This window comes from Scyliorhinus canicula, chromosome 21 (assembly GCF_902713615.1).
Source record: "Scyliorhinus canicula chromosome 21, sScyCan1.1, whole genome shotgun sequence".
Lineage (NCBI taxonomy): Eukaryota > Metazoa > Chordata > Chondrichthyes > Carcharhiniformes > Scyliorhinidae > Scyliorhinus > Scyliorhinus canicula.
Window position 1 is genome coordinate 14,605,501 of NC_052166.1, and position 13,142 is coordinate 14,618,642.

Sequence of the window (13,142 nt, forward strand, 5' to 3'; positions counted from 1 at the left end):
ATGCTTATGTAGTTACGTTGTATATCTTGTGTTGCCCTATTATGTATTTTCTTTTATTCCCTTTTAGAACATAGAACAGTACAGCACAGAACAGGCCCTTCGGCCCTCAGTGTTGTGCCGAGCCATGATCACCCTCCTCAAACCCACGTATCCACCCTATACCCATAACCCAACAACCCCCCCCCCCTTACTTTTATTAGGACACTACGGGCAATTTAGCATGGCCAATCCACCTAACCCGCACATCTTTGGACTGTGGGAGGAAACCGGAGCACCCGGAGGAAACCCACGCACACACGGGGAGGACGTGCAGACTCCACACAGTGACCCAGCCGGGAATCGAACCTGGGACCCTGGAGCTGTGAAGCATTTATGCTAACCACCATGCTACCCTGCTGCCCCAAATGTACTTTTCTTCCCATGTACTTAATGATCTTTGAGCTGCTTGCAGTAAAATACTTTTCACTGTACCTTGGTACACGTGACAATAAACAAATCCAATCAATTGCGCAGTCTTCCGCAAACATCCCCTCTTCTGACCTTATGGTGGAAGAGAGGTCATTGATGAAGTAGCTGAAGATGGTTTCTCCGCACATGTCACCTGTTCTCCAGCATCCCTTTAGAATCATACCCTTTAATTTTGTACCCTTATCTGTTCAGAACTGAATCACAAAAATTCCACCTGATAATCTTTGATATAATAATCTTTATTATTGTCACAAGTACGCTTACATTAACACTGCAATGAAGTTACTGTGAAAAGCCCCCAGTTGCCACATTCTGGCGCCTGTTTGGGTACACACAGGGAGAATTCAGAATGTCCAAATTACCTAACAAGCACGTCTTTCAGGACTTTAGGGAGGAAATCGGAGCACCCGGAGGAAACCCACGCAGACACAGAGAGAACGTGCAGACTCCACACAGACAACGACCCAAGTGGGAATCGAACCAGGGACCCTGATGCTGTGAAGCAACAGTGCTTCCGATGAATACTGTGCTACCGATGAATATTTCAGAAGGATTAAGTTCTCATCACATGTCCAATGTGTGAGATGCTTCTTGCTTCAGGCTCCCAGCAGCTTTGGGCTGTTACAAACCACAATTTATTCTGTTTGATACAAAACAAAGAACAAAGAAACATTATAGCACAGGAACAGGCCCTTCGGCCCTCCAAGCCTGCACCGATCTAGATCCTTTATCGAAACCTGTCCCCTATTTTCCAAGGTCTACTTCCCCCTGTTCCCTGCCCGTTCATATATCTGTCTAGATGCATCTTAAATGATGCTATCGTGCCCGCCTCTACCACCTCCGCTGGCAAAGCGTTCCAGGCACCCATCACCCTCTGCGTAAAAAACTTTCCACGCACATTGATGTGACCATCAATTCACAATACACGTGATTGGAAGTGAACAGTGGTTTTAATAATCTTACAACAGAGCCTGCCTGCGACGAGATGAACTGGCAGCAGGCTCACGACTGCAGAGCTTTATACTTCCGGTTAGTGGGAGGAGCCATGGGTGGAGCCAAGGGTGGAGCCCAGTACAAACTCCTCATCTCCCCCTATGGGCAGAGCCGCGCAACGGCTCGAATACAGAGCCCACAAGGACACAATACATATAATGGAACACAGTGTGAATTACTAGGTTTATAATTCACCACACACATCTCCCTTAAACTTTCCCCCTCTCACTTTGAAATCGTGACCCCTTGTAATTGACATCCCCAATCTTGGAAAAAGCTTGTTGCTATTCACCCTGTCCATACCTCTCATAATTTTGTAGACCTCAATCAGGTCCCCCCTCAACCGCCGTCTTTCCAACGAAAACAATCCTAATCTACTCAACCTTTCTTCATAGCTAGCACCCTCCATACCAGGCAACATCCTGGTGAACCTCCTCTGCACCCTCTCTAAAGCATCCACATCCTTCTGGTAATGTGGCGACCAGAACTGCACGCAGTATTCCAAATGTGGCCTAACCAAAGTCCTACACAACTCTAACATGACCTGCTGACTCTTGTACTCAATACCCCGTCCGATGAAGGCAAGCATGCTGTATGCCTTCTTGACCACTCTGTCAACCTGTGTTGCCACCTTCAGGGTACAATGGACCTGAACTCCCAGATCTCTCTGTACATCAATTGTCCCCAGGACTCTCCCATTGACCATATAGTCCGCTCTTGAATTAGATCCTCCAAAATGCATCACCTCGCATTTGCCCGGATTGAATTCCATCTGCTATTTCTCTGCCCAACTCTCCAACCTATCTATATTTTGCTGTATTCTCTGACAGTCCTCCTCGCTATCTGCAACTCCACTAATCTTAGTATCATCTGCAAACGTGCTAATCAGACCACCTATACCTTCCTCCAGATCATTTATGTATATCACAAACAACAGTGGTCCCTGAGAACGGATCCCTGTGGAACACCACTAGTCACCTTTCTCCATTTTGTGATATTCCCTTCCACCACTACTCTCTGTCTCCTGTTGCCCAACCAGTTCTTTATCCATCTAGCTAGTACATCCTGAACCCCATATGACAAATCAGGAAAAATAATATGTGTCTGTGTAAAAAACAATGCAGCAATTGTTCATTGCTTTGTCTATCGTCATGAGGTTTTGTTGGAAGATCCCCTCCCTACTTTCCCCAACAGCACAGTAGTTTTAATGGAGAGAATCTTAATCTATTTATGATCACATGCCCTGATCAAATGAAATGAAAATCGCTTTATTGTCACGAGTAGGCTTCAATGAAGTTACTGTGAAAAGCCCCTAGTCGCCACATTCCAGCGCCTGTCCGGGGAGGCTGGTACGGGAATCGAACCTTGCTGCTGGCCTGCTTGGTCTGCTTTAAAAGTCAGCGATTTAGCCCAGTGAGCTAAACCAGCCCCTGTTTACATCTAAACTTTACCTGGTTCTTACTGAGGCAGCATGTTGTTTATTTCCAGTAATTTCTGTTTTTGTAGTCACAGGATTGCTAGATATTAAGCAGCAGAATACTAAAAGCCATCATAGGCTCTCCTGTACCCCCATCCTTTGATATTTCTCCCCTGTAACTTCATTTTATACCCTCAATCAACCATTTCCCAGCCAATACGCTGGAGAGGGATACTTACTGAGGCATCTATAAGTGTGAATAGGAGGTGCAGGAGAGGGCACAATTACTCCTCCCTCCTTTAAATAAACTTTATGCTTCTCTTCCTGGCAAGGGTGATGTTAGACGTGTACAGTTGAAGGTACGCATTACTACAAGGATGTGATTGCACAAGTGAAAGTACAAACGTAGGAGTATGAAGTAGAACTGTCTAGGGCATTGGTCGGACCGTACCTAGAAATTTGTGTCCAGTTGTGGGTCCTTACTGAGGAGGATACGTTGTGTTTGATGTTCGGTGTCTGGCAAGGAATCTACCAAATGACTTGACTTGTCCAAACCAGCACATTTATTGAATCACAAGTGGTAAGATTGTGATCCATTACAGAGCAAGTTATCATGGAGTTTTCTGTACTCCTCTGGAGCTACACCTAGCACAACTGTTCACTTGTACGCCTCTCGATGCCTGATGTGCCCCAACTTATATTGGAGGGCCTTGTCACATGACCAGTTGCCACCTGCTGGTTGGAGGTTGCACCACCAGCCATCTGTGATATTGCTCACAGGCATATCACCACAGGATATACTTTCATTGGAAACAGACACAGTTCACCAGGTTCATTCATGGGAGGAAGTGGCTGTCTAATGAGGAAAGATTGGGTGAATACACATTGGGGTTTAGCAGAATGAGAGATAATCTGATTCTGTGGAAGATTGACAGAGTAGATACTGAGAGGATGAAAAATGAAAATCGCTTATTGTCACGAGTAGGCTTCAAATGAAGTTGGAGGAACCTAGTAATTCCGGCGCCTGTCCAGGAAGGCTGGTGCGGGAATCGAACCGTGCTGCTGACCTGCTTAGTCTGCTTTCAAAGCCAGCAATTTAGCCAAGTGAGCTAAACCAGCCCCAGGATGTTTCCTCTGTGGGGAATCAAGAACCAGGGACACAGTTTCAAAATTAGGGATCTTCCATTTAAGGTGGAGGTGAGGAGGAATTCATTTTCTCAGAGGGTCATTAATCTTTGGAAGAATTCTCTTCCACAGAGAGCAGTACAGGTTGCGTCAATGAATATATTCATGGTTAAGTTAGAAAGATCAGCCCTGGGACATTGCTGCAGGGTAGTGCCCTCGGCTCAAGCAACTTCACCCTGAGCAGTGACAATGGGGCCCCCTGAAATCCTGAGAATCCATTCACGGATGCTAAGGTAAATCAAAAGGGCTGCAAAGCAACAATGTACCTGGTCTGGTATTCACTGGATGAAAGCAAATTACTGCGGATGCTGGGCAGGGCATAGCCGGGGAGGTCCAAGTAGGGCACAGCTGGAAAGGGCAGGGCACCGCCGGTCAGGGCCAAGTAGGGCACAGCCGGACAGGGCAGGGCACCGCCGGGGAGGGCATAGCCGGAGAGGGCCAAGTCCGGGGAGGGTAGGGCATAGACGGGCAGCGCACAGCCGGGCAGGGCCGAGCCGCGCAGGGCAGAGCCGGGCAGGGCACAGCCGGGCAGGGCACAGCCGGGCAGAGCAGAGCTGGGAAGGGCAGAGCCGGGGAGGGCACAGCCGGGGAGGGTAGGGCATAGCAAGGCAGCGCACAGCCGGGGAGGGCACAGCTGGGCAGAGCACAGCCGGGGAGGGCACAGCCGGGGAGGGTAGGGCACAGCCGGGCAGAGCAGAGCCGGGCAGAGCAGAGCCGGGCAGAGCAGAGCCGGGCAGAGCAGAGCCGGGGAGGGCAGAGCCGGGGAGGGCACAGCCGGGGAGGGCACAGCCGGGCAGGGCACAGCCGGGGAGGGTAGGGCACAGACGGGCAGGGCACAGCCGGGGAGGGCACAGACGGGCAGGGCACAGCCGGGGAGGGCACAGACGGGCAGGGCACAGCCGGGAGGGCACAGCCGGGGAGGGTAGGGCACAGACGGGCAGGGCACAGCCGGGGAGGGCACAGCCGGGGAGGGTAGGGCACAGACGGGCAGGGCACAGCCGGGGAGGGCACAGCCGGGGAGGGTAGGGCACAGACGGGCAGGGCACAGCCGGGGAGGGCACAGCCGGGGAGGGTAGGGCACAGACGGGCAGGGCACAGCCGGGGAGGGCACAGCCGGGGAGGGTAGGGCACAGACGGGCAGGGCACAGCCGGGGAGGGCACAGCCGGGGAGGGGTAGGGCACAGACGGGCAGGGCACAGACGGGCAGGGCTGGGGCCTTGACAGAGAGAAGCAGCACATGCGCCGTGTGGTAAAGTCTGACACTCCCCCTCGCCAACATTCCCATTCCCCGCTCCGCTTCCGCCCCGGATTCCACTCCGGGTTTTATTCAACCGCCTCCAGTTCAGCGAACTCCAGGCCGCACTTTCCCGGATACCGAGATGGTCAACCTGGGGCTGAGCCGAGTGGAGGAATCGGTGGCGGCGAAGCACCCGGTAACCGCCCCCCCCCCCCCCCCCCATACACACGGTAAACCCCCCCCCCCCCTCCCAAACACACCCGGTAACCCCCCCCCCCCCAAATGCACCCGGTAACCCCCCCCCCCCCCCCCATACACACGGTAAACCCCCCCCCCCCCCCTCCCAAACACACCCGGTAACCCCCCCCCAAATGCACCCGGTAACCCCCCCCCCCTAACACCCGGTAACCCCCCCCCCCAACACACCCGGTAACCCCCCCCCCCCCCCCCCCGTAACCCCCCCCAACACACCCGGTAACCCCCCCCCCCCCCAACACACCCGGTAACCCCCCCCAACACACCCGTAACCCCCCCCCCCCAACACACCCGGTAACCCCCCCCCCCCCAACACACCCGTAACCCCCCCCCCCCCCAACACACCCGGTAACCCCCCCCCCCCCAACACACCCGGTAACCCCCCCCCCCAACACACCCGGTAACCCCCCCCCCCCAACACACCCGGTAACCCCCCTCCCCCAACACACCCGGTAACCCCCCCCTAACACACCCGGTAACCCACCCCCCAACACACCCGGTAACCCCCCCCCCTAACACACCCGGTAACCCACCCCCAACACACCCGGTAAACCCCCCCCCCCAACACACCCGGTAACCCCCCCCCCCAACACACCCGGTAACCCCCCCCCAACACCCAGTAACCCCCCCCACAAACACACCCGGTAACCCCCCCCCCCCACACACCCGTAACCCCCCCCCCCCACACACCCGGTAAACCCCCCCCCCCCCCCAAACATACCCGTACACCCCTCCCCAAAACACACCCGGTAACCCCCCCCCCCCACACACCCGGTATACCCCCCCCACACACCCGGTAAACCTCCCCCGCCAAACATACCCGTACCCCCCTCCCCAAAACACACCCGGTAAACCCCCCCCCACACACCCAGTAACCCCCCCCACCCCCAAACACACCCGGTAACCCCCCCCCCCACAACACCCGATAACCCCCCCCAAACACACCCGTAACCCCGCCCCCCCCCCACAACACACCCGGTAACCCCCGCCGCCCCCCCCAACACAACCCGGTAACCCCCCCCCCCAACACACCCGTTAACCCCCCCTCAACACACCCGTAACCCCCCCCACCCAACACCCCGGTAACCCCCCCCAACACACCCAGTAACCCCCCCTCAACACACCCGGTAACCCCCCCCCCCCCCCAACACACCCGTAACGCCCCCCCCTCAACACACCCGGTAACCCCCCCCACAAACACACCCGGTAACCCCCCCAAACACACCCCGGTAACCCACCCCCCCCCCCCCCCACACAAACACACACTGTAACCCCCCCCCCCAACACACCCGTAACCCACCCCCCACCCCCCACAACACACCCGTAACCCCCCCCCAACACACCCGGTAACCCCCCCCCCCCAAACACACCCGGTAACCCACCCACCCCCCCCCCCCAACACACCCGGTAAACCCCCCCCCCCCCCAAACACACCTGGTACCCCCCCCCAAACACACCCGGTAACCCCCCCCAAACACACCCGGTAACCCACCCCCGTGAGACTCTTCCCCCTCCCCGTGAGACTCTTCCCCCCCCTCCCCGTGAGACTCTTCCCCCCCTCCCCGTGAGACTCTTCCCCCCCCTCCCCGTGTGGTCTTCCCCCCCCCTCCCCGTGTGGTCTTCCCCCCCCTCCCCGTGTGGTCTTCCCCCCCCTCCCCGTGAGACTCTTCCCCCCCCTCCCCGTGAGACTCGTCCCCCCTCCCCGTGAGACTCGTCCCCCCTCCCCGTGAGACTCGTCCCCCCTCCCCGTGAGACTCGTCCCCCCTCCCCGTGAGACTCGTCCCCCCTCCCCGTGAGACTCGTCCCCCCTCCCCGTGAGACTCTTCCCCCATCCCCGTGAGACTCTTCCCCCCCTCCCCGTGACACTCGTCCCCCCTCCCCGTGACACTCGTCCCCCCTCCCCGTGACACTCGTCCCCCCTCCCCGTGACACTCGTCCCCCCTCCCCGTGAGACTCGTCCCCCCTCCCCGTGACACTCGTCCCCCCTCCCCGTGACACTCGTCCCCCCTCCCCGTGACACTCGTCCCCCCTCCCCGTGACACTCGTCCCCCCTCCCCGTGACACTCGTCCCCCCTCCCCGTGAGACTCGTCCCCCCTCCCCGTGAGACTCGTCCCCCCTCCCCGTGAGACTCGTCCCCCCTCCCCGTGAGACTCGTCCCCCCTCCCCGTGAGACTCGTCCCCCCTCCCCGTGAGACTCGTCCCCCCTCCCCGTGAGACTCGTCCCCCCTCCCCGTGAGACTCGTCCCCCCTCCCCGTGAGACTCGTCCCCCCTCCCCGTGAGACTCGTCCCCCCTCCCCGTGACTCGTCCCCCCGCCCCTGAGACTCGGCCCCTCCCCCTGAGACTCGGCCCCCCCCCGTGAGACTCGGCCCCTCCCCGTGAGACTCGTCCCCCCTCCCCGTGAGACTCGTCCCCCCTCCCCCTGAGACTCGGCCCCACCCCTGAGACTCGTCCCCCCTCCCCGTGAGACTCGTCCCCCCTCCCCGTGAGACTCGTCCCCCCTCCCCGTGGAGACTCGTTCCCCCCTCCCCGTGAACTCGTCCCCCCTCCCCGTGAGACTCGTCCCCCTCCCCGTGAGACTCGTCCCCCCTCCCCGTGAGACTCGTCCCCCCTCCCCGTGACTCGTCCCCCTCCCCGTGAGACTCGTCCCCCCTCCCCGTGAGACTCGTCCCCCCTCCCCGTGAGACTGGCCCCCCCCCGTGAGACTGCCCCCCCCCGTGAGACTGGCCCCCCCCCCGTGAGACTGCCCCCCCCCGTGAGACTGGGCCCCCCCGTGAGACTGGCCCCCCCGTGAGACTGGCCCCCCCGTGAGACTGGCCCCCCCGTGAGACTGGCCCCCCCGTGAGACTGCCCCCCCCGTGACACTCGCCCCCCCGTGACACTCCCCCCCCCCCCCCCCCGTGACTCCCCAAACAAGCCGTAGCCCCCCCAGACACGCCGTGGCCCCCCCAGACACGCCGTGGCCCCCCCAGACACGCCGTGGCCCCCTCCCCCAGACACGCCGTGGCCCCCTCCCCCAGACACGCCGTGGCCCCCTCCCCCAGACACGCCGTGGCCCCCTCCCCAGACACGCCGTGGCCCCCTCCCCCAGACACGCCGTGGCCCCCTCCCCCAGACACGCCGTGGCCCCCTCCCCCAGACACGCCGTGGCCCCCTCCCCCAGACACGCCGTGGCCCCCTCCCCCAGACACGCCGTGGCCCCCTCCCCCAGACACGCCGTGGCCCCCTCCCCCAGACACGCCGTGGCCCCCTCCCCAGACACGCCGTGGCCCCCTCCCCCAGACACGCCGTGGCCCCCTCCCCAGACACGCCGTGGCCCCCTCCCCCAGACACGCCGTGGCCCCCTCCCCCAGACACGCCGTGGCCCCCTCCCCCAGACACGCCGTGGCCCCCTCCCCAGACACGCCGTGGCCCCCTCCCCCAGACACGCCGTGGCCCCTCCCCCAGACACGCCGTGGCCCCCTCCCCCAGACACGCCGTGGCCCCCTCCCCCAGACACGCCGTGGCCCCCTCCCCCAGACACGCCGTGGCCCCCTCCCCCAGACACGCCGTGGCCCCCTCCCCCAGACACGCCGTGGCCCCCTCCCCCAGACACGCCGTGGCCCCCTCCCCCAGACACGCCGTGGCCCCCTCCCCCAGACACGCCGTGGCCCCCTCCCCCCAGACACGCCGTGGCCCCCTCCCCCAGACACGCCGTGGCCCCCTCCCCCAGACACGCCGTGGCCCCCTCCCCCCGACAGGCCGTGGCCCCCTCCCCCAGACAGGCCGTGGCCCCCTCCCCCAGACACGCCGTGGCCCCCGCCCCCCAGACACGCCGTGGCCCCCGCCCCCAGACACGCCGTGGCCCCCTCCCCCAGACACGCCGTGGCCCCCTCCCCCAGACACGCCGTGGCCCCCTCCCCCAGACACGCCGTGGCCCCCTCCCCCAGACACGCCGTGGCCCCCTCCCCCAGACACGCCGTGGCCCCCTCCCCCAGACACGCCGTGGCCCCCTCCCCCAGACACGCCGTGGCCCCCTCCCCCAGACACGCCGTGGCCCCCTCCCCCAGACACGCCGTGGCCCCCTCCCCCAGACACGCCGTGGCCCCCTCCCCCAGACACGCCGTAGGCCCCCTCCCCCAGACACGCCGTAGGCCCCCTCCCCCAGACACGCCGTAGGCCCCTCCCCCAGACACGCCGTAGGCCCCCTCCCCCAGACACGCCGTGGCCCCCTCCCCCAGACACGCCGTAGCCCCCCCAAACACCGGGTACCCCCCCCCCCAACACCGGGTAACCCCCCAAACAACCCCTAACCCCCTCAAATACCCTGTAACCCCACCCCACACACCCTGGCCGAAATTCTCCGTCCCCCAGCATGGCCGGAGAATCTCCTGGGGCCGCCGAAAATCCCGCCCCCGCCGTGGTATAGATTCTCCGCCACCCGGGAATGGCGGTGGCGGGAATCTCGCCACTCCGATCGGCGAGGCCCCTGCGGTGATTCTCCGGCCCGGATAGGCCGAAGTCCCGCCGCTGGGAGGCCTCTCCCGCCGCCGAAGTTTGAACCACCTCTGTAACGGCCGGATCAGCGGCGCGAGCGGGCCCCGGGGTCCTGGGGGGGGCGGGCGGCGATCGAACCCCGGGGGGTGCCCCCACGGTGGCCTGACCCGCGATCGGGGCCCCCCGCTCAGACTCCGGGCCAGTGCCCTGGGTGCACTCTTTCTCCTTCCGCGGCTGCCACGGCCTCTGCCATGGCGGAAGCGGAAGAGAAACACACATCTATGCGCCGACCGGCGAAAGCCTTTTAGCCAGCCCCACAGCCGTGGGCGCCGGTTTTTTGCGCCAGTCTTCTGGTGCCAACCGCTCCGGCGCGGGTCTAGCCCCCAAAGGTGGGGAGGATTCCCCAACTTTGGGGAGGCCCGACCCCTGAGTGGTTGGCGCCACTCCCCAACGACGGGACCCTCCGTCACGCCGGGTAGGGGAGAATCCAGCCCCCTGTAACCAACCCATTCCCTGGTAAGCCCCACCCAAACCGCGGTAAGCCTCCAAAACCCCAGTAACCCCCCCAACCCAGTGACCCCCCCAACCCAGTGACCCCCCCAACCCAGTGACCCCCCCAACCCAGTGACCCCCCAACCCAGTGACCCCCCAAACCAGTGACCCCCCAAACCAGTGACCCCCCAAACCAGTGACCCCCCAAACCAGTGACCCCCCAAACCAGTGACCCCCCCAAACCAGTGACCCCCCAACCCAGTGACCCCCCAACCCAGTGACCCCCCAACCCAGTGACCCCCCAACCCAGTGACCCCCCAACCCAGTGACCCCCCAACCCAGTGACCCCCCAACCCAGTGACCCCCCAACCCAGTGACCCCCCAACCCAGTGACCCCCCAACCCAGTGACCCCCCAACCCAGTGACCCCCCAACCCAGTGACCCCCCAACCCAGTGACCCCCCAACCCAGTGACCCCCCAACCCAGTGACCCCCCAACCCAGTGACCCCCCAACCCAGTGACCCCCCAACCCAGTGACCCCCCAACCCAGTGACCCCCCAACCCAGTGACCCCCCAACCCAGTGACCCCCCAACCCAGTGACCCCCCAACCCAGTGACCCCCCAACCCAGTGACCCCCCAACCCAGTGACCCCCCAACCCAGTGACCCCCCAACCCGGTAAGTGACCCCCCAACCCGGTAAATCCCCCCCCAACCCGGTAAATCCCCCCCCAACCCGGTAAATCCCCCCCCAACCCGGTAAATCCCCCCCCAACCCGGTAAATCCCCCCCCCAACCCGGTAAATCCCCCCCCAACCCGGTAAATCCCCCCCCAACCCGGTAAATCCCCCCCAACCCGGCAAATCCCCCCCCCATCCCGGCAAATCCCCCCCAACCCAGTAACCCCCCCAACCCAGTAACCCCCCCAACCCAGTAACCCCCCAACCCGGCCCGCCCTCTGCAAACCCCCGGCCCGCCCTCTGCAAACCCCCGGCCCGCCCTCTGCAAACCCCCGGCCCACCCTCTGCAAACCCCCGGCCCACCCTCTGCAAACCCCCGGCCCACCCTCTGCAAACCCCCGGCCCACCCTCTGCAACCCCCGGCCCACCCTCTGCAAACCCCCGCCCCACCCTCTGCAAACCCCCGGCCCACCCTCTGCAAACCCCCGGCCCACCCTCTGCAAACCCCCGGCCCACCCTCGGCAAACCCACGCCGCAACCTCGGCAAACCCCCGCCGCAAGCTCGGCAAACCCCCGCCTTCCCAAACTCGGCAAGTCATCCCCCCCAAACTCGGCAACTCCCCCCCACCCCCAAACTCGGCAACTCCCCCCACCCCCAAACTCGGCAATTCCCCTCCCCAAACTCGGCAATTCCCCCCCCCAAACTCGGCAATTCCCTCCCCCACCCCTAAAAGTCGGCAATTCCTTCTGCCCCCCCCATAAACTCAGCAAATCCCCACACCCTCCTCCAAATTCGGCAAATCCCCCCCACAAAATCCGGTTACATCTCCCCATCAAAGCACGGTTAAATTCCCCCCCTCCCCGAAACCCGGTTAAATCCCTCGGGAATGCGGTTAAATCCCCCGAAACCCGGTCAAATCCCCCCCCCCAATTCGATCTCGGCCTCGCGTCACTGTCCGTGTGGAGTTTGCACATTCTCCCCGTGGATCTCAGCCGGGTTTGGGGGGTGGGGTTCTGTAATCGGAATGTTTGGGGGGTGGGGTTCTGTAATTGGAATGTTTGGGGGGGGTGGGGTTCTGTAATCGGAATGTTTGGGGGGTGGGGTTCTGTAATCGGAATGTTTGGGGGGTGGGGTTCTGTAATCGGAATGTTTGGGGGATGGGGTTCTGTAATCGGAATGTTTGGGGGATGGGGTTCTGTAATCGGAATGTTTGGGGGATGGGGTTCTGTAATCGGAATGTTTGGGGGGTGGGGTTCTGTAATCGGAATGTTTGGGGGGTGGGGTTCTGTAATCGGAATGTTTGGGGGTGGGGTTCTGTAATCGGAATGTTTGGGGAGTGGGGTTCTGTAATCGGAATGATTATCGGTTCTGTAATTTCCTCTCTTTGCTCTGCAGGGTCTCCAAGAGTATGCTGCTTGCCAGTCACGTGCATTTATGAAGGGGGTTGGCACACTTGTATTAGGTAATCTGTTTCAATAGTTGAAGATGTAACCCCTTTGAGGTCCTATTTAATGGTTTTGCAATTTTCTTTTTTTTTAAACTCTCCAGGTACCAGTGCTGCATTTATGATGCAGAGGCTGCTGAATAAAAAGATTGCTTTCCCATTGCAGTGGAATGTGTTACTGTCGGTAGGTCAGTACATTTCTTATTGTTCTACTGCACAGTTTGTAAATTGATTAGTACCTCTTGCTCCATTATATAACACTGCCAATTCCTGAATCTTCTTCTAGTCATGTGCACTTGACTAATCCTATATAATCCAAATGAACCTTCACAGTTTCAAGAAGGAACTAGACTGGTTCTTGCTGTCAATGGTAGTTAAAGTTCCTTTGACTGCAAAACTGGGCAAGTTCTGTGCTGTCAAGAGGCACCATGGTTCAGATGTAAATTTGAACCCCGTCTGCTTTCTCAATTGGATATATTATCCCGTGGCACTGTTT

The 13,142-nt window shown here is 61.0% G+C and overlaps 1 protein-coding gene across 1 annotated transcript in view; it reads left to right on the top strand.

Moving 5' to 3' along the window:
• Positions 1-5,349: 5,349 nt before the first annotated feature.
• The window catches only part of tmem141 (transmembrane protein 141), a 34,824-nt gene continuing 27,031 nt past the window's right edge, over positions 5,350-13,142 (top strand). The window contains exons 1-3 of the mRNA XM_038782429.1: positions 5,350-5,496; positions 12,598-12,664; positions 12,751-12,834. Of these exons, the coding sequence (XP_038638357.1) occupies positions 5,443-5,496; positions 12,598-12,664; positions 12,751-12,834 (205 nt within the window). The 5' untranslated portion in view covers positions 5,350-5,442. The remainder of the gene's footprint in view (positions 5,497-12,597; positions 12,665-12,750; positions 12,835-13,142) is intronic.